The sequence below is a fragment of the Phocoena sinus genome, chromosome 10 (genome assembly GCF_008692025.1).
Source record: "Phocoena sinus isolate mPhoSin1 chromosome 10, mPhoSin1.pri, whole genome shotgun sequence".
Classification (NCBI taxonomy): domain Eukaryota; kingdom Metazoa; phylum Chordata; class Mammalia; order Artiodactyla; family Phocoenidae; genus Phocoena; species Phocoena sinus.
In genome coordinates, this window is record NC_045772.1 from 43,290,899 (window position 1) to 43,317,828 (window position 26,930).

General features: G+C 37.9%; 1 protein-coding gene across 1 annotated transcript in view; it reads right to left on the reverse strand.

Annotated features, from left to right (window-relative positions):
* Positions 1-7,817: 7,817 nt before the first annotated feature.
* GLIPR1L2 (GLIPR1 like 2) overlaps positions 7,818-26,930 on the reverse strand; it is a 29,048-nt gene continuing 9,935 nt past the window's right edge. The window contains exons 3-4 of the mRNA XM_032646708.1: positions 26,737-26,840; positions 7,818-7,932 (exon numbers count right to left, since the gene is read on the reverse strand). Coding sequence (XP_032502599.1) covers positions 7,818-7,932; positions 26,737-26,840 — 219 coding nt within the window. The remainder of the gene's footprint in view (positions 7,933-26,736; positions 26,841-26,930) is intronic.

Consider the following 26,930-nt stretch of genomic DNA (forward strand, 5'->3'; position numbering starts at 1 on the left):
TACTCACTCATACCATCCATAGACTCTGGTATTCCTCATAATAGAATTTGTTACTGATTTGTTAGTCTAACACCTTTTACTCTTTCACCACTGCATCCTTCTCTCTCCTCACTATTGATGTATGGTCCTTGCCCTAGGATCTGTGTTATATGGTACACTGAGACAAGTACTGTATCCAGAAATCCATGAAAGCTCTGTTACTGATCCAAGCAGGACCAGAGGACATGAATAAGCTACATGAGCGGGCAACTTAGACGTCCATTTCACTCACCACAGCTACACCAAAACCCCTCTCTCAACTCACACCTTTGACTATATTGAGTGGGGGGTCTTGTATCTCTAGGTAAAGGTAAGGAAAAAAGCCAAATCTTAGCTTATCAGTTGGTTGACTTGGCACGTGAGTGCAAGCTGAAAATGTACAATGGCTACGTTACAGCCATACTCAGGGGTGGCCTTGAAAGACACTGGTAAGGGAAGATCTTGAAGGTGGAGTTCTGAGTGGCTTACCTGGTCACCACTTTGTATGGAAACATGAGTGGCCTGAGATGGGAATTAATATGGATACATGGACAGTAGAAAATGCCTGACCAGAGGTTAGGGGTTTAGAAGAAAAAGGATTGAAAGATCAGAAATAAGAGGGTCTGGGGCAAAGGAATGTGAATGGAGATATGGGAGTGGAGTGGGAATGGTGTGTGAGACTTTTTACAGGTTAATGCCCACCAGAGGCATTGAATAACCAAGTAGACAAATTGGCTCAATCAGTTGACATTAGCCAGGCTTTGTTTATTGTGCACCCAGAATTAGCACGATGGACAAATAAAAGGCATGTATGCCACACATTGGTTCAAATGCATGGACTTTCACTTATCAATGCTGACCTAGGTATCTCTCTACGTACGATCTACCAACAGTGGAGATGAATGTTGTGTCTGCATCATGGCACTATTGTTTGAGGAGACCAATTGGCACTTGGTGGCAAGTTGACTACATTGGATTCCTTCCATTCTGGAAAAGCCAGTGGTTCATTCTCATTGGAACAGACACCCATTCTGACATTTTTTTCTGGGTATGGGTTTGACTTTCCTGCTCTCAGAGTCTTAGCCAGTACCACCATGTGTGGACTTCCAGAGTGCCTGATCCACAGGAAGAGAATACCACACAAGCTAGCATCCCATCAGAGGTATCACTTCACAATGGAGGATTTTCAGGAGGGGGACACTGACTATGGAATCCACTGATTATTTGACATATCATTCCATGCAAAAACTTCTGGCCTGATAAAGCATTGGGATGGTCTTTTGAAGGTGCAGCTAACATGCCAGGTTAGAGGCAATATTCTGCAAGGATATGCTGCCAATAGGAAGACTACGTGGGACCAGGAATCAGGGGGTGGAAGCTAGAGCGGCCCTATTACCCTCACTCCCAAGGACCCATTGGGTGACTTTGTGCTCTTCAGGCTTTGGGCTCCTTTAAACTATAAGTTATAGCTGGCTAGTTTTTTTTGTTTATTTTCATTGTACAGGTTTGTCACCACACTACACTGTCCCAACTTGAGTGAGTCAGAAGGTTACTGATTATAGTTTTCTCTAATGATAAGGTCTATAAAGTCTGTTTAATGAGGGGAATATCATTAGTACTCCTCAGATTTTAAATATTTTTATTTTATTATTATCATTTTGGCTGTGTTGTGCGGCATGCGGGATCTTAGTTCCCTGACCAGGGATTGAACGCATAGGGAAGTCCTAGATTTTAGATATTTTTAGGTGCCCATAATCATATTTCCTTCACTCAGGTGGTACTTTGAATTTAAGTGGGCATGTGCTTTTGGCAATTTCCTCTTTCAAGACAAAACTGTTGAATTTCTGCTAAGGAAGGCAAAAAAAGTTACTGTCCAGTGCCCCCTCACTCCATCTCAGTCCCCTGCAGCTGACTAACCTGGTTTCCCGGCAACATTGTGTTGAATGATCTAGAAGAGAGTTCATGGTTATAATAAATAATTGCAGGTCCTACCACCTCTAGAGTCATCAAGCCCTGTGACTGTAGTTCCTCCCCCCATTGCTGTGTTGTTCCTTGTAAACGTTCTCCTCTTCCCCAGACTCCCTTTGTGTAGTGTCTATTACCACACAGCACTGTAGTCCATTGCTAAGGGAAACTGAGGAACCTATAGCAAAACCAACTATCTTCACTTTTATCTGGTTTTAAGGAATAACAAACATGATCTTTGACCATTTAAATGGAGGACTCAAGATAGCATTGGATCACTAACATTTTGTATTTATTGACAAAGTATACTGATTCTTTCACACTATTTTTTCCAGCCCTTAGCTAAATCAAAGGCAAATAGAAAACCAACATGGTACCACATGGTATCATCTCTGTCCCCTTTATTATCCCAAAGTTTTCCCTACAGAGATTTATCCATATTGGATATGGAGTCTTTGTGTCATTTCCATTCTGCACAACCGCTACAATAACAATGTAAATGTATTGATGGATAAACAAGGCACAAACACTTGAGAACATCAAACAGTTTTTACTCATGTAAAGGACACAAAAGGATGTCAGGATATACGGCAGACAGTAGCAACATTCTCCAGCACCAAAGAGTGCAAACTTCCTAGTACTACACCTCATCAGCAGATGTATGGTTGCAGAGGTTAAAATGTAAATGACTGAAGGCCTAGAAGCACAACTGTCTTCTTCTGGCCTAGTCATATACTGGGGCGAACCTGCACATAATGTAGTATAGACACTTTCTGGAGATTACCTTGCCAGGGCTAGGAGCATTTCTATATTCTCAGTTATACAGTGCAGAATAGAATACACAGTACTTTAAGGAATTAAGCAAATGCTCATCTATCACCCCAGCCTATCTATGCTAGCATATCCTGGTTAAAGTATATTCCTGAACTCAGAGCAATGGAAAAACTTTCCCAGACACCTCTGGGATTCATACAAATAATCCCTTGATCTAGCTGAAGGAGTCCACCTGTGACTCGTGTAATAAGGATAAAAACAAGTATTCTAAGCACATAGGGTGTGTGGTTCTAGGAGAGCTAGAGATGATACCAAAGACAAAGATTTGGGAAATAAAACTTAAGAAGAACCTGTTCCTTTGACCACATGATGATATGAAGAACATCTATAAATTGAGTTTTTGTTCATGCTGTTTCAGAATAATGAAAATTTTAATTAAAATAAATTTGTAGTATGAATGTCCTTCAGTTGAATCAGAGGAATTGAATTCAAAATAACATAAGAAAAGAGGTAAACTTACTGGATAGAATTAGGATATATTCTGAAAAAACAAAACAAAACAGTTCATGTGAAACGTTGGGATGAAACTAGGTATCAGAGACAACAAACAGTCTTTCACTACTTCTCTCTGTGTTTGGACTTCATTCTTTCTTTCCATGTGGTATGCTACATAGCCTCAGAGCTTCACATATTAAAATTTTAGCCACCAAGGAGGACATGCCTCGAATGTCTGTCTGGATCCCCAAACCAAACACCATGACTGGGCCCAGCTGTGGTCAGTGGACCATCACCCAAACTAGGGAGACAGAATCACAAAAACAAAGTGACACTATTGGCGTTTTGGACCAGATCATTCTTTGTTGTGAGGGCTTGTCCTGTGTACTTCAGGATGTTTAGCAGCATTTCTGACCTCTACCCACTAGACAACAGCAGCACCTTCCTGGTTGTGGCAATCAAAAATGTTCCCAAACACTGCCATATGTCATTGGTGGAGAGGTGGCAAAATTGCCCCCAGTTAAGAACCACTGGCCTGTAGCAATCATATTCCATGAAATCACCAGAGAACATGGCGAAGAGTAGACGTAGAGGAGTAGGAATCAGATTATAGATACAGAGCAAGGTTTGTCGCAGTGGGAATAGAACATGGTATGGTGAGGAATTTATGCTTATAAATGCATCAGAATGTTCAGAAAGTAATTTGTTCTCAGTCCTAGATTGAACCACTTTGCAAATGCAAAATCAGTTTTCTCAGTTTAAAAGTGGAAGCAATACCAACTCCACAGAGTGGCTTTGAGTATTAAATAATTATGTGAAAGCACTTCAGAAGCTATGAAATGACACACAAATATAAGATAATAATAATAAATAAAATCACTGTAGAGAACCAGCCCTTTTCTCTACCTCAGGCTTTTTCTCAGGAGGCTGGGTAGAAAAGAGGCTGACTTCATGGAAATTTTATATATCTATATCTATCTATCTCAGAGCTCTTGAAAAACAAAACAAAGCAAGTGAAAACAAACAAACAAAAAACCAGAAACTATCAAATACAAGAGGATAGTTCATTGCTTTTTTATATAATTCTCATGTTGTCCCATTTAAGAACAGGCTTTTGATATAATACAGTTAATAAACATCAAGTTTATACCATTTGATGTATTTTGCTTATGTTACTCATTTTTACTCAGTTCATTTATTAGTACTACAAGTGGTAAGTAGTTAATTTATATTACTAATTTATGAACTTTTACTATAGATATTGAATAACTATAAGTAAATAACTATTTAAAAATTTTTATTTTATTTTATAACATAAATTTGGAAGCAGCCATATTGCTCAATCACAAATAATTAAACTTTTGACATTTATTAGCCCTTGGTGTCAACAAATTGTATAGCCTAGTAAAGAATTACAGCAAGGCTTTAATGAAATATTGAACATGAAGTAGAAATAATAAATTTGTCTCCTAACAGCATGTACAAATACCACTTAAGCCATTCCAAAACACATATACTACAAAGATAAATAATGGTATTAGAAGCCTTGATAACACATGGAAAATATCACCACCATCATCACCACCAATAACAACTGTGATAGGAATGATAAAAAATCAAAAGTTGTCAAATGGTTGTCCTGAACTTGGAATGGTCCTAAGCACCTTACATGTATAATCTTATTTAATACTCAAGAATTTTTTAAACCCATTTAAAAATACTTAAAACATAGAGATAGAAACATGTTTAGAAAGTGGAAATTTCATTCTTTATCAGAATAACATAGTGAAATCTTAAGATTAATTAGACTGGTCAAATCTTTTTTTAGTATTTCTGTCATCGCATCTTTATTTGTTCTTAGTGTTCAAGAACTTGCCTTACAGTACTTACTATAAAATACATGTTTTTTGTTTGTTTGTTTCTTTGTTTTTCAAATTTAAATTTGTTGAATAAATATGGGGAAGAGAAGGAAATAAAAGGTGTTGCAGTTGTGGTTTGTGCATATTCTTTTTTGTTAAAGCTCAGTGGGTTTTTTTTCAGTGTTTATTATTTTATTTTTTTTGCCTTTTTTGTATTACATTTTTGTCCTATGATAGTGGTAAATCTCACCCCTTCACCTCCTCTTCCACCTTTTCCTCTTCCTCTTCCTCTTCCTCTTTTTTCCTGTCCTCCTCCTCCTCCTCCCCCTCGTCCTCCTCTCCCTCCCCCTTCTCCTCCTCTTCCTCTTCCCCTTCCTCCTCCTCCCCCTCCTCCTCCTCCTCCTCCCCCTCCTCCTCCTCCTCCTCCTTCTCCTCCTCCCCTTCCCCCTCTTCCTCCTCTTCCTCCTCCTCCTCCTCCTCCTCCTCCTCCTCCTCCTCCTCCTCTTTCTCTACCTTTTCCTCCTCCTTTGCTGGCCCAGTTACCTCAGGGGTAAAAACTATCTCTTTTTCCAATAATATATTTGGAAAATGAGACTGTATTATCAAAACAATTGCGGCACTTAGTGAAAAACACAGCATTCTGAGAAATAAAATAAGCATGCACAGTGGATCACACACAATTGGCCGGGGTACTTCCCACCTTGGATACCAAAATCGGTAATCTGTAAATAAAGAAGTAATTGAAAGCTGGATTTCACATAAAGTAGTAAAATCGTTCAAGAAATAAAGGACAAAAATACATACATATGGCTTGGTCACGACCTGCATTACCTAGAAAGATAAAGAAAGTTCATAGTTACATAGAATTTCTTCTTTTTCTAGAATATATGTTTCTCAACAATAATAATATCATTCTCCTAGTTTTCAGGCACCATGCTCTCATCTTTGATGTCTCCCCTTCAACAAGTAGCCAATTGTAAAGTACAACATATTTTCTTTTAGTAAAAGTCCTCCTGGTCTACCAGAGAGAGCACAGAAGTACAGGAGGAAGAGGTGTGGATTCTAGTACTAATTCTGTCTCTAAATCCTGACAACTTATATAAGCCACTCCACTCCTGCCTTTCAAAGATTGTTCCATCTTCGACATTCTAGAATTCTACATCTTTCTTTTTAAAAAATTGAAGTATAGTTAATTTGCAATGTCCTGTTAGAACATCTCTTATTTTTATCTCTCTTCTCCCCACTGCCCCCCAAGATCATTCAAAATTAATTTTCTGAATCTACTCACTTTATTCATTTAATTCTTATTTTCAGAAGCTTTCAGTTGCTCTTCATTTCCTAGATGGCAAGGTTAACTACAGAGCCTGGTATTCCTTGTTTTTGCTATCTAGCCCAATGCTATCATAATACTTTTCAGGAAATAAATTTCCCTTCCTCTGCTCACCTGGGCAGAGAAGGTCAAACAATCATTCCCAGATTCCACTAGAAAGGAGAGTGGGAGAATAAATGCAGTCTCACCCATAGAGAGCCCAATGTCAACCAGGGCTTTGTCTTGCAATGATGGTACACTTAGAGGAAAATTTAGAAATCACTCCTCAGGCACCGTGGAGATGAACTGAACTTCTGGTGGATCTTTGACATTATTTTAAATGATACGCTATGTCAGGCTTCTCCTTCCCACCCCATGTGGATTCTATCCTCACTTTGCTTGGACTCTGACACCACATAGTGAGCCACTCCCGCATGGACATCCCTTTACCCTGATCTTATACCCCAAGCCTGACCTCATGCGGGTACACTCACCTCATTCCATGAGAGCTCTAACTTCCCATACAAGGCCATACCATGTGGCCACCGTTCTCACCCTACTTAGGCTCTTTCCCCATGCCTACCACATCATGTATGAATCCCTCGTCTTCTTGCTTAGGTTCTAACATGTCACATCTGGATGCCCTCTGTGTGGATGCCTACTTCTTTCTGACCTACCCAATGGCTTTAGGTCTGGATATTTTCAGGAAGAGAAAGAAAAGGCGAAGAGGAAGAGCAAGGTTTTGCATCTTGATTCAAATGAAGCAAGGGAAGAAATGTTACGGTGGAGTCACTCCAGCAGTGGCATTATAATGAAATTGTTCACTAGTTTCTTTAACATAAAAGCCTAATATGCCCCTTACTCACTGTCTGACTTTATCCCCTACCACATTCCTCTAAGCATCATATATTCCAGCTATAGTTATACTTTTGGATTATACGCTCTCATGTTTAGAAAAACTAAAAGAAAAATTTAATAAAACATATTTTCTACTTTTATCTTTTTAATGTTTAGGGGAAAAATGAAAATAAAATATTAAATATTTGCTACTTTACTTCTTTCCTCTTTCTGAATGTTTTGGAATATCCTATCCTTTCGAGCAGCCACTCTCAAACAGGCCGCTATTTCAGGAATTAACTGAGAAGCTTTTTCAGGGCATAACTGTTAGTTCTCTTTCCTTCTTTCAGATTCTAGTATGTACTAAGGGGCAGGAATAATAGTAAGAGAGGGCAGAAGAGGTTGTGTAGTTTAAAAAAATCTAAAGATGATACTGTTTGATACCACCTTTGATAATATAACAATACCATTCTGAACAAAGGAACAATATTAACATGACAATGAAAGACTAGTGTTCACCACTTCTTTTGCTTGTCATCCAATGCATTATGGATTTTTTTTCATGTTTCAGTTATTTTCTTTATCTTACTGCATAGAAAATCTGTGCATCTGTCATAGCTGCTACATCGAGAACACATTAATCCTCGTTGATAAGGACTTCTTGACAGAGATCCTCTACAAAAAAGCAGAAAACATTTTGTTAGAAAAAGTCTCAAATTTTATGTTATTTAAATAATATGGTTAACCAATTTTTAGTTAATTTATAAAGGCGATTTAATTTAAAAAATGGACTTAAGGGAGTACTTAAAAGTACTTAAATTGGAGATGTAATCTTCCCCTTCTTTTTTCCCCCCAGAAATACTCTCTTCTGAAACTAATTCCCATTAATTTTAAAGTATTGTAATTTAAATATGAGGGAGTTTTAAAGCTTCTTTCATTTTATTTTGTATCAAAAATTTCCTTTAAAAATGGATGTTATAGAATGTTTTATAACTAATTGCTTCCTGATTGGCACATACATATAAAAAGCTATGTATAAATGATATATTAGTTTTCTGAAACATTTGCAAAATCCTGAAATGCCTATTGGCACAAATACCCAGCTGCATGGATTATTTTGAGGTCTACATGAAAAACACATAAGTATATAAACAAGCAAATAAATGTAAATGGGATTTTACAAAGTTGTTTTAATCTATCGTACAGAGCACAGGGGAGAAGTTAAAAATTACTACATCAATTGCCCAGAGGTAAGTTAGGAAAAGAGGCCCAAAAATAGATATGAATTGGGAAGCATATTTTAAAATATCTGAATAAGAAAGATAGAGAAGATAGATAGGGAAAATATATTTTTGAGTGAGAAGAGGGTCATTAATTGTGGTTATTTAAACATGATTGCTTATTTACTCAGTGTATAGTTGCAAGCTATAAAAACAAACATTAGGCATTTAGGTTCCTGGTTAGGCCACTCTGGGCCATCTAGAAGAATGGCCAAACCTTAGAAATACATATTCAAAAATGTGAATATCAAATTTCTGAGTCGTATCTTAACAGAAGTTTTTGATGATACCCAATAAGGTATCTGATACCCTCAAATGTCAAGCTTTCAAGTACATCAAGGATATACAGATACCTATTGTTATTTGCAGATCATATATCATTCTCTAATTTCACTGTTCCACAATCAAACCATTTCAAGAAGGAAATGAATTTTGTTTGGATCCCAGCCAGAATACTAGCTGTCAAGAAATCCAAGAATTGAACCAGTCATCTTTACCTAATACCATAGTCTACTTTTACTGCCTTAATTCTTTATCACTGAAACAGATGCCTCCAACTCAAAAGCAGAGCTTATACTGTTCTAAAATCCCTGGGGTGGGGGACCTTTGTTCTTGTACCTATGCAGAAAGCTACTCACTATACAGACTGCCTTTAAAACCTGGAGCAAGCAACAGATGATTGTATAAATGTCCATCAACAGATGATTGTATAAAGAAGATGTGGCACATATATACAATGGAATATCACTCAGCCATAGAAAGGAACGAAATTGAGTTATCTGTAGTGAGGTGGATGGACCTAGAATCTGTCATACAGAATGAAGTAAGTCAGAAAGAGAAAAACAAATACCATATGTTAACACATATATATGGAATTTTAAAATGCAGTACTGATGAACCTAGTGGCAGGGCAGGAATAAAGGCGCAGACGTAGAGAACAGACCTGAGGGCACAGGGGTGAAGGGGAAGCTGGGATGAAGTGAGAGAGTAGCACTGACGTATATACACTACCAAATGTAAAATGGATGGCTACTGGGAAGCTGCTGCATAGCATGGGGAGATCGGCGTGGTACTTTGTGACAACCTAGAGGGATGGGATAGGGAGGGTGGGAGTGAGGCTCAAGAGGGAGGGGATATGAAGATACATGTATACATATAGCTGATTCACTTTGCTGTACAGCAGAAACTAACACAACATTGTAAAGCATTTATACTCCAATAAAGATGTGAAAAAAAAAAACCTCAAAAACCTGGAGCATAGGCCAATCATCCCATGACCATAATGTCTGATAACCATGGCCTGGAATAACTCTGGAAAGGCAAATAAATATATAAATAAATACATGAATTAATTAATCAAAATAAATAAATTCACATTGTGCTAGAATACAACGGGCCCTCCTTTTCAAAGATATGAACATTATAAAACTGTTTATATTAGGTAGGCAGAAATGGCAAGCTAATACTCTCTCATGTTAATCTTCCTGTTCTGAGTTTCTAAAAAGTTTAACCTAAAGCAACTTGAGTCTGAATCTACAGTACAAGTCCACAACTGCAATTGGAAATTATTGGGCTGGATTAGGAGAAAACAACAGATAAGTATCTACAACTAGCAAAGTCCATTGAAATTTCATAGCTGCCCTGGTGGTGCCTGAAGAAATAGATGATATTCTCTGTCTTTAGGCATTTGCCTTTTCCGAGAAGCAGCCCAAGGGTTCGCTGAGACCAAGTCCTGACTCTGAACATAGTCCTCGGGAACTTTTCTTAGACTTGCATCTGGCCATATCTTCATTATATTGCCACCTATAGGATATGTGTCCAGGCCCTAGATAAGGACATGTCACCTGGGTAGCCCAATGGGTAAACTATTCCCATGCCCAACCCAAAGTCCATTAGAAAACCATTATTCAAATTTTATAATAGATCTACATTGTTCCAGAATGAGAACACAATTCTGGTGGTGATGGAAACTTTTATTGCCTGCCACTTTGTTCATGAAGGAGATAATCCAGCTCCATGGATTGACAATCTAGGAATTACAATTTGTAGATAGATTCTTCTCTTCAAAGTTCTCCATGTGCAGACTCATATAGTTTGTATATTGTCCATGGAACAATGGCCAGAGTACATCAAATAGATATTGATTTTTCCATATTATACAACCAGAAAAACTAGGCCACCTACAGTAACTCTTTTCACTTTTACTACATCCATATGGCACTGAGAAATATCACAGTGCTGGCTTCTGGTTCATATTCAAACATCTATAGATTTCCCAAGTAGACTTAAAGAATCTATCCCAATAAGCTAGAGAAAAATACAATGCAATAAGCAGCAAAGATTATCTTTTAGAGATTCTATCTGGCTCTTCTGATTCATCTAATATATTTGTCTTTGCCCAAAACTCCATGACTACTTCTTGGACCTATTCAAGGTCAAGGAAGGTATGGATCCTGTTGTTTTCTGCCTCAAATTATCCCTGTATATGCAAAGCTACCTCACTTTATATCACTTTCTGTGAAAATCAGTTGGTCACATCTCCTCCCTTCACTTCCACATCTTGCACCTAAAGGACCAGGGAACACAGTTAAACACCTATAAAGCTCCTTGAGGCTGATATTATGTAGTTGTACCATCCTCTAATCCTCCCCAAGATACCATCTACCTTCTGATCATGCCTCCTTATTCACTTTGGTATCTGGCTCACCATTGTGCTTTTTAGTCAAAATTGTGCGATTGTCTACAAATTTGGGACCTAGAGGATTACAATATGCTAATGGATAATTCATCCAATAACTTGGTCTCTATGTTATTGGATGTCTTCACCATCATAAAACTTCCTAATGCTACATAACTGTCACTTGTGTAGCCACATTCTGCATCTTATTATCTCCTAAATCTGCTCTACTTCTGAACTCACAAATCACACATTCCACTCATTGACTGCAACCTCCCGTCCTTCCAGGTTGCTAACTCATTCACTCCCATCACACTTGTCCATTAATTTCACTGTTTCCACAGTGTACTTTCTCTCCTATTTTTCTCCCTATCCATCGTGTTGTCTTTTCTCCATCTAGCTTAGGTCCATCACTTTGCATGTTCTCTACCTAAAACCTTGAAACTCGCTTGCACTATTTTCCTTTACATCCACCTGACAAAACCGCTGTGTTGGAAAAAGTGAAGGAATCTTACTGTCTGCATGTCCCATGCCTGCTTCAGGGCTGCTGGGTGCTGCTGGAGGAAAATCATTAAACTAGGTAGAGAATAGCTGTATCATTCTCTCTATTCAGCTTCCGCTCTCATGTTCCATAATAACTATTTCATATCTTCCCAGTCCTCAAACTTCCAGCTTCACTGTCTCTCCCTTTATTCTCAGGACATGATCTATTCTACTTCACAGAGAATCATAACAGCTATTAGACTGGAACTCGAGAAATTTTCTGTCACTAAATATGACAAATATACCTACCCTTTCCTTTCTAATACAACTGAAGAACTGCTCCTCATTCTTTCTAAGGCTAATCTCTCTTTTTTTTTTAAGTTCAAAAGTCATATAATTAATTGTTTGCACTTTTTTTTGTTGTTGTTGGTCCTACATTTTCTTTTAGCATCTTTATTGGAGTATAATGGCTTTACAATGTTGTATTAGTTTCTGCCGTATAACAAAGTGAATCAGCTCTACGTATACATATATCCCCATATCTCCTCCCTCTTATGTCTCCCTCCCACCCTCCCTATCCCACTCCTCTAGGTGGTCACAAAGCACTGAGCTGATCTCCCTGTGCTATGCGGCTGCTTCCCACTAGCTATCTATTTTACATTTGGTAGTGTATATATGTCCATGCCACCCTCACTTCGTCCCAGCTTACCCTTCCTACTCCCCGCGTCCTCAAGTCCATTCTCTCCATCTGAATCTTTATTCCTGTCCTGCTCCTAGGTTCTTGAGAACCATTTTTTCTTTTTTTTTGGATTCCATATATATGTGTTAGCATATGGTATTTTTTTTCTCTTTCTGACTTACTCCACTCTGTATGACAGACTCTAGGTCCATCCACCTCACTACAAATAACTCAATTTCATTTCTTTTTATGGCTGAGTAATATTCCATTGTATATATGTGCCACATCTTCTTTATCTATTCATATGTCAATGGGCACTTAGGTTGCTTCCATGTCCTGGCTATTGTAAATAGAGCTGCAACGAATATTGTGGTACATGAGTCTTTTTGAGTTATGGTTTTCTCATGGTATATGCCCAGTAGTGGGATTGCTGGGTCGTATGGTAGTTCTATTTTTAGTTTTTTAAGGAACCTCCATACTGTTCTCCATAGTGGCTGTATCAATTTACATTCCCACCAACAGTGCAAGAGGGTTCCCTTTTCTCCACACCCTCTCCAGCATTTATTGTTTGTAGATTTTTTGATGATGGCCATTCTGACTGGTGTGAGGTGATAACCTCGTTGTAGTTTGGATTTGCATTTCTCTAATGATTAGTGATGTTGAGCATCCTTTCATGTATTTGTTGGCAATCTGTATATCTTCTTTGGAGAAATGTCTATTTAGGTCTTCTGCCCATTTTTGGATTGGGTTGTTTTTTTGATATTGAGCTGCATGAGCTGCTTGTATATTTTGGAGATTAATCCTTTGTCAGTTGCTTCGCTTGCAAATATTTTCTCCCATTCTGAGGGTTGTCTTTTCATCTTGTTTATGGTTTCCTTTTCTGTTCAAAAGATTTTAAATTTGATTAGGTTCCATTTGTTTATTTTTGCTTTTGTTTCCATTTCTCTAGGAGGTGGGTCAAAAAGGATCTTGCTGTGATTTATGTCATAGAGTGTTCTGCCTATGTTTTCCTCCAAGAGTTTTATAGTGTCTGGCCTTTAGGTCTTTAATCCATTTTGAGTTTATTTTTGTGTATGGTGTTAGGGAATGTTCTAGTTTCATTCATTTACATGTAGCTGTCCAGTTTTCCCAGCACCACTTACAGAAGAGGCTGTCTTTTCTCCATTGTATATTTTTGCCTCCTTTATCAAAGAAAGGTGACCATATGTGCATGGGTTTATCTCTGGGCTCTCTATCCTGTTCCACTGGGGGGACCTTCAAGATGGCGGAGGAGTAAGCCATAGAGCTCCCCCTCCTCCCCACAAATACATCAGAAATACATCTACACGCGGAACAACTCCTACAGAACACCTGCTGAATGCTGGAAGAAGACCTCATACCTCCCAAAAGGCAAGAAACTCCCCACGTACCTGGGTAGGGCAAAAGAAAAAAAGAAAAAACAGACAAAATAGGGATGGGCCCTGCACCACTGGGAGGGAGCTGAGAAGGAGGAAAGTTTCCACACACTAGGAAGACCCTTCACTGGAGAAGACGGGGTGGGGGGGGGGGTAGGCAGTGGGGGAGCTTCGGAGCCACGGAGAAGAGCGCAGCAACAGAGGTGCAGAGGGCAAAGCGGTGAGATTCCCGCACAGAGGATCGGTGCCGACCAGCACTCACCAGCCTGAGCGGCTTGTCTGTTCACCCGCCGGGGCGGGCGGGCTGGGAGCTGAGGCTCGGACTTCGGAGGTCGGATCCCAGGGAGAGGACTGGGGTTGGCTTTGTGAACACAGCCTGAGGGGGGCTAGTGCGCCACAGCTAGCCGGGAGGGAGTCCGGGAAAAAGTCTGCACCTGCCTAAGAGGCAAGAGACCATTGTTTCCTGGTGCGCGAGGAGAGGGGATTAAGAGCACCGCCTAAACGAGCTCCAGAGACGGGCGCGAGGCGCGGTTATCAGCGCGGACCCCAGAGACGGGCATGAGACGCTAAGGCTGCTGCTGCCGCCACCAAGAAGCCTGTATGCAAAGCACAGCTCACTCTCCACACCTCCCCTCCTGGGAGCCTGTGCAGCCCGCCACTGCCAGGTCCCCGTGATTCAGGGACCACTTCCCCAGAAGAACGCACGGCGCGCCTCAGGCTGGTGCAAAGTCATGCCGGCCTCTGCCGCCGCAGGCCCGCCCCGCACTCCGCGCCCCTCCCTTCCCCGGGCCTGAGTGAGCCAGAGCCCCCGAATTAGCTGCTCCTTTAACCCCGTCCTGTCTGAGCGAAGAACAGGCGCCCTCAGGCGACCTACACGCAGAGGCGGGGCCAAATCCAAAGCTGAGCCCCAGGAGCTGTGCGAACAAAGACAAAGGGAAATCTCTCCCAGTAGCCTCAGGAGCAGCGGATTAAATCTCCACAATCAACTTGATGTACCCTGCATCTGTGGAATACATGAATAGAAAACGAATTATCCCAAATTAAGGAGGTGGCCTTTGGGAGCAATGATATATATATATTTTTTTCCTTTTTCTCTTTTTGTGAGTGTGTATGTGTATGCTTCTTTGTGTGATTTTGTCTGTATAGCTTTGCTTTTACCATTTGTCCTATGGTTCTGTCTGCTTTTTTTTTTAAGTATAGTTTTTTTTAGCCCTAATCTCTTTTAAACCCTTCCTTTTTCTCTTTTAAAGCCTTCTGTTTTCTCAGGGACTTGTATCTTTACATATACCCTGCCTTTATACTCTATAAAGAATTACTTTTATTTTGTATTAGATTCTTCATGTCAATATTTAAATATGCTCACATCTTCCCCATTTTAAAAACAAAACAAAATAAAAACAACAACAAAACAGTTCTCAATTCATTCCAACCTGGCATCAGTTTCCTCTACTCCATAGAAGCAGTTTTCCTATGTTTATTAATGAACTTCTCTTTAGATCTGATATTTTTAAGTCCTGACTTTGCTTGACACCTTGGAATTTGAAAGTTTGGACGAGTTTTTCCTTTTAAAAATATTCTTTTCCCACACCTTCCCTGATACCATACTCTTCCGCTTTTTCTTCTACCTGTCTGGCCACTCTTCTTAGGTCTCCCACTTATCTTCCACTAACTGCCCTTAAATGTTAGCATGAAATTCCACAGGTCCTAGTCTCTTCTCATTCCATACTCTCTTGCTAAGCAAGCTCATCTATTCCCATGATTTAAATTACCCTATGTTTCCTGGCACTCCAAATATTTCCTCTATGCCATTCCTCACTCATGAGCTTCTGACCTAAATAACCACCTGCTTACTAAACATCTCAAAGTGAGTATTTCACAGACAACTCAAATTCATTATGTACAAAGTGGAACTCATTATCTTCCCTCCCAAAATGTTCAGTGTTCCCCTTTGCAGTTAATGCAAATACCATTCATGCCTGATCATAAATTTGAAAATCTTTCTTGACTACTTCCTCTCTCTGATTACTTAATACAATGACCTGCAAATCTTGTTATTTATACCTTCTGGAAATGTCTTAAATATGTCTCCAATCTCAATCCAGACATCCCTTGTTGATGTAAAAGATAAACAAAAGTAATACATATATATTATTTATAAGTATATGATAGAAAGGAGGAAGCAGAAAAGGGCACCTTTAAAGGGGAAAAAATGTCTCCATCCTCCACTTTCCATCTGTCTCTCCAGAGATAACATCTGTTAACAACTTCTTATGATTCCTTCCAGAAGAAAGTTTTTCATAAAGATTCTCAGTACTTACATGCTTGTGATAGAGACTGCTAGCTGTCAATCTAAATATCTCTTGAAATACTGAAATAACAGTATTTTAGCGTGGCACATTAATGGCTAGTCTTAGTACATTTCCCAACCTCTCCTGCAACTTAGATGTGGCCATGAGATTAATTTTATATCCAACGGAATGGCAGTAGCAGTGATGTGCACCACTCCCCACCTGGTACTCATGCTGCCAACATGTTTCTTTTCCCTTACTATGAGCTTGAGCTAGCTTATGTCTGTGGCCTGGATTTGATCATGTGGACAAAGACACTGCCCCCAGGGGATGGTGAAGAAACAAAATAGGAGCAACCTGGGTCTTTGAATGACTAATGGAGCACAGTACCCACCAAACTGAAATTTCCCACTTTTATCTTGAATCACTACATTTTTTGGTAATAGTAACTGTTATAACAAAAAGACCTGTTCTTACTTATTGTTTTTTATCTTACTTTTTCACCTAACGAGTGAGACCTTTCCAAACTGGTACACAGAAAAGTACACCAGTTTTTTCAATGGTTACACAATAGCGTGCAGTAAATTAATTGCTTAGTCCCCTATTACTGGAGTCGTTGGTTTTTTAAATTTCAGTTTCATGCTATTAAAACATGCTCCAATGTGCATCCTTGTATGTATATCTTGGCCATCTTTCATGAAGATATTACTAAGATAAAATCCTGATAAGGAGATTACAAGATCAAATGGTAAGTATAATTTTAAATTTTGTTACACTGCCACACCCAGAAAGACTGTATCAATTTATTGCCCTATTGCAAACGCAGAGTATCAATTAAGCTTTTCTATATTCTCAAAGGGATGAGTGGAAAGTGAACATTTATTTTTGTTTTCACCTGAATTACTTCAATTATGAGTGAGACTGAATACATTTTGATATGATTCATGGCCATTTTCTTTTCTTTTTAATAAATGACCTCTTCATATCTTCTGCACATTATTCTCTTGGGTTGTTTCTCTTTTTCTTTTTGATTTGTATGAATTCTTTGTAAATTAAGGGGACTGTCTCTGCCATATATTCCACACATACATTTTCCAGTATATCAATTTTTCTATGATCTATAGTATTTCTTTAGTCATTAATTAGTTTGAAATTTTTATAAAATCAGATACATATTTTTCGGATTTTAATGTTCTGCTTGGTCAGGCTTTTCGTCAATACCTCTCCATTTTGGCTAGGCCCAAACTGCAGCTTTGTCTTCTCAGCACTGTGCAGCTTCTGAAATCTCTGTGCAGGTCTTCAGCCTGCAAGTAACTGTTCCTATCTAATCCTTCCAGAATCTCACTTTGAGGAGTGCAGCTTAGGAGCTGCCCAAGGACTTGCAGAGGACTTGTACACAGACTTTTGGGGGTCCTTCTCTGCAGCCCCCTCCTCTTTGGGATCCTGTCCTAAATCCTAGACTACTTAACATCAATCAACACTGATATCTCCTTTGCCCAGAAAATACACAATCTTTGCTTGCTTTGGCTATGGTTTGTACAATAGGATGCTCACAGAGAGAAAACCAAGGCACATATAGGGTTCCCACTGTGTTCTTTTCTATTTGCAAGCATCATAGCCCTGTACTGGTTGTTTTCTAATGCCTAAAAACAGTTATTTTATATGTTTTATCCAGTCTTTATAGTTACTTTAAGCAGGAGGCTAATTCTTATACCAGCTTACATAATGTCCAGAATCAAAGTGGATCAAATTAATTTAGAAGTTAAAAAAAAAAAAAGAATCGTTAGAAGAAAATGTGAGATAATAATATTTGGGGAAGGCTTGTCTAAGTATGATACAAACCTCAAAACCCATGAAAAAAGTATTGATACATTTTTTTCTACAATGAAACAAAATCATTCTATTGGCAAAAATAAATTGCATTATAAATAAAGTCAAAAGTTAAACATAAAACTAGAAAAACTTGTAAATTATATTACATAAAAGAGCTAATTTTCTTGTACATAAGACACTCCTACAAGTTAAAAAACAAAAAAAGTCCAACAACTTAAGAGAAAAACAGTAAATGTATAGGAGCCCTCAGGTCCCAGTAAATGAAATCCACATATTCTAAAATATAAAAAAATATACTTAAACTCATGAAAAATAGAAGATGAAAATTAAATATATACATAACTCATAGTAGTAAATAGAAAAATATTTGAAAATATATTATCTTAGCAAGGAAGTTTAAATATACACCGTTTTATATGCTGATGTAAAAAAAAGTTGTAATAGAAAAAATGGCGTGACTATGATGAATAGATATTTAGTAATATCTATGCAAATTAAAAGTACACATTCTCTTTGGCCTAGGGTTTCCATGACTATACGTTTATATTATAGCTACTAACTCATGTCAGAATTACATGTCTAACTGGATAATTACTGCTTGAAATAAAATTAATAAAATAGTCTAAACGTCCATCAGAAGGAGAGGATTATTCAAATTAATTTTTGTACATCCACTAAAAAAAGAAACCAAACTGTGAAATTCTTAAAAAGAATCTGGAAACTCTTCATGTACTCAAATGGAAAGACTTCCAGTTCATATCAAGTAAAAAAATTAAAGAACATCACAAGAAATGTAGTGCGCTCCTGTTTGAATTATGGAAATGCACACATTTGTGCACCCAGACACACATACACAAAGATAGATATATTTTTCTGTATGCACAGAATATATCTTTTAGGATAAAATTTTGGAGAGAGTAACTGAAAGACAAGGATGGGAACATTATTTTCTCCTTGGATAGATTTTTCCATCATGAATATGTATCAAGTACTAAACATGATTTATTAAATGACCTAAAATTACAATACATAGAAAGCAATGAGAAAGAGACTATGTCATACGAGATCCTAAGGTCTAGTAAAAATTGTAATCAAAGGAAAATATATAACTGTAAATATCTTCACTATTAAGTAGGATTAAAGATAAACGAATGTAGTATATTTTGATAAAAACAGCAACATATAACAGCCCCTCTCCCTAAAAAGTACTTGGAAGATTAAATATCTCAAAACAAAGGAATGAGAAAGGATAAATAACCCCTTAAATCTTTTCTTTCGAAAGATCAATAAAATAGATTAAACCCTCATGAGCAAGAAAGAAAAATATTTACTATTAAGAATTTCTCTAATTTTCTCTTCTTATACTTCTCTCCTCCTGTTTTTTTTCCAGATAGAACTTTCTTTTTCAATTCTTCCCCCATCTCTTATATGTTCTAATATATTCTATCACTCTCTATTTATGATGGCTTTCTTTAGCTTATAAAAATACATTCGAAACCAAAGCCATAAAACAGAAACTTTCACTCAACTCTACACACCTACACACCTTCCTTTTCTTCGTTGCCAAATATCTATATAGAATATTCTAAATTGGCATTACTATTTTTCAAACTGCAAGTTATGAGCTATTAATAGGTCATGAAATCAAATTTAGTGCTTCTTCACAGTTCACAACCAATATTTTAAAATATGAGACAGACTAGAAAGCTGTACTTAACTGTGAATAATATACTATTTCATATATTGATAACATGTTCTTATGTTATCATTCAGAGTAAGGATACACATTGTTCTGTAAATCTTTTCTTTCAGTTATGTACTGTGCCTCATAATTCTAAGATGTACATCTTTTCTTATTTTAGCACCTCTGAAATTGAGATGCATCTTAACATTGATGGCATCTTAAAATCACAGTTGACCAGGCAGTGAACATGATATGGTTGTCACTGCACATTGTGAACTTGTCATAGCTTTTCATACTGTCATACTTGAAATGGGTTATATGCATTCTTTGCATTTTACGTATTTAAATTGCTATTCAAAATGTCTAAAATGATCACAATAATATATCATTGAATCATAAATTATTATGCATGCAGAAAAGCATGGAAAGAGAGCCACCTCATATATAACACAGACTGATGAGAAAATAAGTCTAAATGTTATTTTAAACATCTACCAGCACAGTTCTAGTTTCCCTCTTACCTTACTAGCCTCTTTCTATACTCCTTTGCTAGCTCCTTTCCCTGAAGTTGAAATATTGTAGTGATGTAGGGTTTAGTCCTTGGCCTCTTCTGTCCCATTTTCCATACCTATTTTCTCACAAGGTGATTTCTTTCAGGACTGTGACTCATTTCTGCCTCAGGGCCTTTATATCTGCAGTTCCCACTACTTAAAAACCCATCCTAGACCTTCATCTGACTAGCTCCCTCATTTGATTCATTCACATTTCTCACATTTATTACTCCACCAAATGTATGTGAACCAAAACACTTGATCTTCTCTCAAGCTCTGCTCCTCCACAAGTCTTCCCTATCTGTCTAATGGCACCAACGTTCATCCAGTTGCTGAGACTAAAGGCATAGGTGTCATCCTTGATTATTCTATTCCAGTCACCCCTAAAGTTAAATCTGTCAGCAGGTGTTGTTAGCTCCATCTTCAAATTATATCCCGAATCTGACCTTTCCTCACTATTTCCATGTTCTGTAGGCAGAATCCATGTCATGGTACAGTATGGGTTTTGGTAGTATAGAGGAGCTTTCCTCCATGCAGTGATTCTGGGGCACTGGCTCATTTCATCTTGTGGCTCTGCCACTCGCTAGGACATCTTAATCCTCCACCAGATCCTCTGTATCCAACCAGTAGATGAGGGAAGACCAAGAGTGTGAAGGATCATGTAGGAAGTTTTCAAAGGCCAGGCCTGGAAGTGGCCTAAATTCTACTGGCCAAAGCTTAGTCACATGGCCCAACCAAACTTCTAGGGAGGCTGGGAAACATATTCTAGCTGTCTGTTCATAACGTAAAGAAAATGGCACCACCTGCCAGATTGCATTTCCTTAATTTTTAAATAAAGAAAATTTTCTTTACTAAATACCTTTGGACACTATAATTTACTTCTTTTAAAGGTCCAGCTTTAGATTCAAGTCATTTTCTTCAATCTCAGAACTCTTACCTCCCCCACTGGCCTCATTTCCCTTCTAATACACCTTTATGCATCAAACTTAACTACTTCTGAATCTGTATCCTGGCTAACTGCTTCTATGATTTCATACCTGCTTTTACAACAGATCTTTTCTATTTAAAATACAGATGTTGTATGTATTTGGTTAACGTTGTGTATTTTTTTAAATTTCTTTCCCAACAGTCTATAAGTGTTTTCAGGATGAATACCATGTAAAAAATGTGGAATTCTATTGCTTAGTTATTGTTTAAATGTACCTACTATAAACATATTTAAATAAGTAAAAGATCCTGCAGGAACCTGCAGATGCAACATGTCTAAAAATAAATAAATCCTTTTTTCTTCCACCCTACATCTTTTCCTAACTCAGTTAATAAAATTACTGCTCACTTAAGCTTAAATTCTAATGCTCATCTTTGATTGTACCCCCTTCAATACCGAAATTCAAGGCTAATCTAATTAATACTGTTTTATTTTACTTTGTTTTATTTTTCTTGGAAATGTATGTTTTTTATTTTATTTTATTATTATTTTTTGACTGTACCACGTAGCTTGTGGGATCTTAGGTTCCTCGACCAGATTGAACCCATGCCCTCGGCAGTGAAGGCATGGAGTCCAACCACTAGACTGCAAGGGAATTCCCAGAAATGTATAAGTTTTTATCTTTGAAATTGAAAAATAACCACTAGAAAATGACATACGTAAATATTGTTGCAGTTCGCTTTTTCTGATACATTATAAGCTATCTTAATCTTTATATAGGTATCTATACAGATTCTTTTCTTTTGCTTATTATTTTCTTTTCTTTGATTACTATTTCTGTTCCGTTTATTCTCTGTTCTTTAGGAGCAATAATTTATAGATTTATCACCCTACAGGGTTCCTTTCTTTTTCCATATATATTTTTACTTCTGTTCTACATCTTCGTGTTCTGAAATTTTTCAAGATTGTGGTTGACTCATATTTTCCCTATTGCCAAATCTGTTTTATTCTTCCATTCTGTACTAGCTTGCTGTGGCTACTTTAACAATGCCACAAACTTGGTGGTTTAAAAAAATAGAAATTAATTTTCTCAGTTCTGGAGGCCTGAAGTCCAAAATCAAGGTGTTGGCAGGGCTATGCTCCCTCCAAAGGCTCAGAGAGGGAATTCCTTGACTCTTCCAGCTTCTGGTGGCTCCAGAAGTTCCTTGGTTTGTGAATATATCACTCCAAACTCTCCCTCCACAGTCACATTGCCTCCTTCTCTTCTGTGTGTCTAGTGCTGAAATCTCCTCCCTCTCTCTTATGAGGACACAAGTAATTACATTTAGGTCCCACCTGAATAATCTAAGATAAGCGCTTCCTCTGAAGATCCTTATCTTAAACATGTGTTTTGCCATATAAGGCAATATTTACTCTTGACATGTAACTTAATATTCACAGGTTCTGTGAATTAGGAACTAGATACATCCTTTGGTGGGGGCCACCATTCAGTCCATTACACATTCTAATTTTCAATTTGGTTTTCTTTTTTTTTTTGCTGTGTTGGGTCTTTGTTGCTGCGCGCGGGCTTTCTCTAGTTGCTGTGGCGAGTGGGGGCTACTCTTTGTTGTGGTGCGTGAGCTTCTCATTGCAGTGGCTTCTCGTTACAGAGCATGGGCTCTAGGCATGCAGGCTTCAGTAGTTGCAGCCTGTGGGCCCTGGAGCACGCAGGCTTCAGTAGTTGTGGCGCATGGGCTTAGTTGCTCTGTGGTGTGTGGGATCTACCCAAACCAGGGCTCCAACCCATGTCCCCTGCATTGGCAGGTGGATTCTTAATCACTGCACCACCAGGGAAGTCCCCAATCTGGCTTTCTTATTTTCATTTCTATGAAGTATTTTATAAGACTGTGATGAATTGATTTTTCTATCAATGATTCTTAAGAAAGATACCTATGACTGCCTATTTTGAGTACATATCAAATAAAACTTGGACTGAGTTGACTCAGTCAACTCATAATTGAGTTGACTCACATGATATATGTGCCAACCTAGATCCTTCACAAGTGGACTTTTCAAAGTTTGTATCAAGGAAAAAATGGTTGATAGAAATTTCAAGACAAAGAAGCCTATGGGACAGGTGAGTGGAAAGAAGAGTAATCCTAATGACTAGTAGGTTCATCTTATCACTATAGTCATGGGATACCCCTGCAGTCACTACTGCTATTAAGGTCACCAAATACCTTCATCTTTTCAAATGGAAATGTCATCTTTCCTTCCTCATTTTTTTTTTTTTTTCATTCTTTCAGGAGCATCTCATACAGTTAACCACTTTGGGCATCATGACTCACGTTCTTCACTTGATTTCCAAGTACCCTTACCAGCACTGTTTGGGTTTCCTTCTTATCTTGTTAGCCTCTTCACTCTCCTTTGTTATCTCTTTTGCCTGAAGTTGAAATACTGTACACTGCTCTAGGACTTAATCCTTAAATTAAGTCTCCATACTCACTCTTTCATAAGGGGGTCTTGTTCAGGACTGTGACTCATTTCTACGTCAGGGCCTTTATAGTAGCAGTTTCCTCTACTTCAAAACCTATCCCAGACCCTCATACAGCTAGTTCCTTCTCATGATTCATTTACATTTTCCACATTTATATTTCTACCTAATGTGTCCAAACATAAAACACATCTTCTGATGTTCTTCCTTATCTTAGTTAATGGTATCATCATTTATCCAGTTGTTCAGACTAAAAGCATGGGTATCACCATAGTTTATTCTATACCTCTTCTCCCTAAAGTCAAATCCATCAACTGGTATTTTTAGCTCTACCTTCATAATATATCCAGAAACTGACCTTTTTTCACAATTTCCATGGTATATCAAACAGAATTCTAAAATGGAGCACAAGCTCCCCTACCCCTGCTATACATGCCTTGCATAATTCTGAGGAAAGTGAATGTAATGGACTTTACTTCCATGATTAAATTATGTCATTTGGCACAGCTGACCTTCAAATAGGGAAATTATCCAGGAAAATATCCTGACCCAATCACTTGGGCACCCTAAAAGCAGAGAGTTTTGTCTGGCTGGTCACAGAAAAGAAGTCAGAGATTTGGATCGTGGGAAGGACCTGATGCGCCTTTGTGGACGTAAATATGGTGGGAGCCATGCATCAAGGAATGTGGGCAGCCTCTAGAAGATGAGAGCAACCACTGGCTTAGAACCAGCAAGAAAATGGGGACCTAAGTCCTATAACCACAAGGCACTGAATTCTGCTAACAACCTGAAGGAGCTTAAAAGCAGATTCTTCCCCAGAGCCTCCAGATAAGAACTCAGTCAACACCTTGACTTTGGCCTTTGAGACCCTGAGCAGAGAATCCAGCTATACTGTGCCTGGACTTATAACTTACAGAACTGTTTAATAATAAATGGCTGCTGTTTTAAGTCACTAAGTTTGTGGTTTATTATGCAGCAATAGAAAACCAATTCACATGCTAGAATCCTAATCCAAGATACCAGTCTATAGCCTGCACTACAGAAACAATCTCCTAATTGTGCTTGTTTCTCTTTGTACCGTTGTTTTCCTATACTCCATTATCGACACAACAGCAAGAGCAATCTTTTATTGCTAAGTTTTCTTTTCAAAACATAGATGAGGGACTTCCCTGGTGGCACAGTGGTTAATAATCCTCCTGCCAGTGCAGGGGACGTGGGTTCGATCCCTTGTCCGGGAAGATCCCACATGCCGTGGAGCAACTAAGCCCGTGCGCCACAACTACTGAGCCTGCGCTCTGGAACCCGTGAGCCACAACTACTGAGCCCGAGTGCCACAACTACTGAAGCCCACGTGCCTAGAGCTCATGCTCCACAACAAGAGAAGCCACTGCAATGAGAAGCTTGTGCACCACAACGAAGAGTAGCCCCTGCTCGCCGCAACTAGAGAAAGCCCGTGTGCAGCAACGAAGACTCAATGCAGCCAAAGATACATTAAAAAAAAAAAAAAACTTTAAAAAAAAAGAACAGGGAGAAAAAAAATCATAGATGAGATCATGCCACTTACTTGCTTAAAACTTTCAAATGACTTTGCCATTATGTAGAATAAACCCCCAAATCCTTAACCTGGCCTATGGTATTCTATTTGATTTAGTTGTCACCTAACTCTCTACCTCGTCTCCTACCTCTAACCACAGTTATTCATTTTTCAAACATGCTAAACTTATTCCAAGCTCAGAGATTTTACATGTGCTCTCACTTCTACCTGAAATATTCTTTAGCCGTCTCCTCATCTTTTGGCTTTCAGTTTAAATGCCACCTCCTTTTGCAGCTATCTTATCCATATTCTATACTAGTTATTCCCTATTTGCTTACTGTGCTTTGTTTCTATGGCATATTTTATTATTTAATTAAATATCATTTATTTCTATGTTCACTTATTTATTGTTTGTCTCTCTTCCAAGACTACAAACTAAGTATGGTCAGTCTTTATTGGTTTGTCAGTAGACAGATCAGAGCCTTGTATGTAATTGCTGAGCATGTAAAATGAAGACTAGTACCCCAGAGGAACCTCTTCCTTCCCCACCACCCATGCCCAGTGGTCTGTTTGAATTTTCAATACCAATCAGTAATTAACTTTCAAAAGTTTCTCCATGTAATAGATATCACCCCAGTACTTCCAGTCTGTAGGACTGAAAGAGGCCAAAAAACTTTTGCAGTTACTCTACATTCCAAACTTGTTTTGCATGCTTATGTTCAAAGTCAGCAAAGCTTCCATTTAAGAAGGGGTTTCTGAATCTAATTCAACTTACATCATAGTTCTGTTGTTTTCTCTATCTAGGGGAATACAATCATTAATTAGTAATCAATGTTTTTTTTTCTTTCTCTTTTTGGTTTAGCCCCAGAAGCATTTTATTTTTGAGAAATTCCTTCTCAATCCTAGCATGTAGTCAATTTTTCTGGCATGTTGATTAGGATATTTTCTCACTTCAGTTAGACGTTTTAACAGTATTACTTATAGTATCATATCGACCTGTAAGAAAACTCGAGACTTTCCAACAAAGCTCTCCAGAGAGGGAGGCTATTTTGGAAGGTAGTTTTTTCCCATCATTGGAAAGTTTTTTAGGTACAAGTAAGTAACCACATGGTAAGTAAGTGTTAAGAATTCAAGTTTCATATGCATAGCTTAACTAGAAGACTTGTGAAGTACTTTTGCACCTCTGAGTTATTACAATTCCTTATATGTATGAGAGTAGCCCAATTAATAATACACTCTCCAGAGGATAGTCAACTAAAGTGTTCCTTCATGTTATAAAACTGATGTACTCTTGAAACAATTCTTACAACATACATTTCAACACACTTACCTTATTTCCTTTTAGCTTTTTAAAAATAAATATGGAGATAAACAATTTGGAAAATAATTTAAATCCTATGTTAATTAGGCTAGGTACTGTGAAATAATACTAAAGTTAAAATTCTCTCAGGAAGTAATATTTGGCTAGTCTATACATAAAATCAGTATGCCTAAATATGACTTATTTTATTATTAATTAAAAAAATTTCATATAAAGTCTTTAATTGCTATCTCATACTTAAGTCTTTTATAGCTTGCAAAGACATTTCGAAGAATATGTTGAAAGTTAGGAAAACTTAACCTTGAAAATCCCCAATTTATTTTTATATTATTTAAAAAATTTAAAGGAACTTACCCTGGTGCATAGTTGCATATGAAAAGTGCTGCATGTTTAATATGTCCAATTCTTGACATGGAGTAAACAGCACAACCAACTTTGTAAGACTTGTCCCAAACAAGCTAAAATAAAATTTTCAAAGAAAACATAAGATTTAATTCTAAACATTTACTCTGCCATAGTATAAACAATAGTATATTCAATACACATAG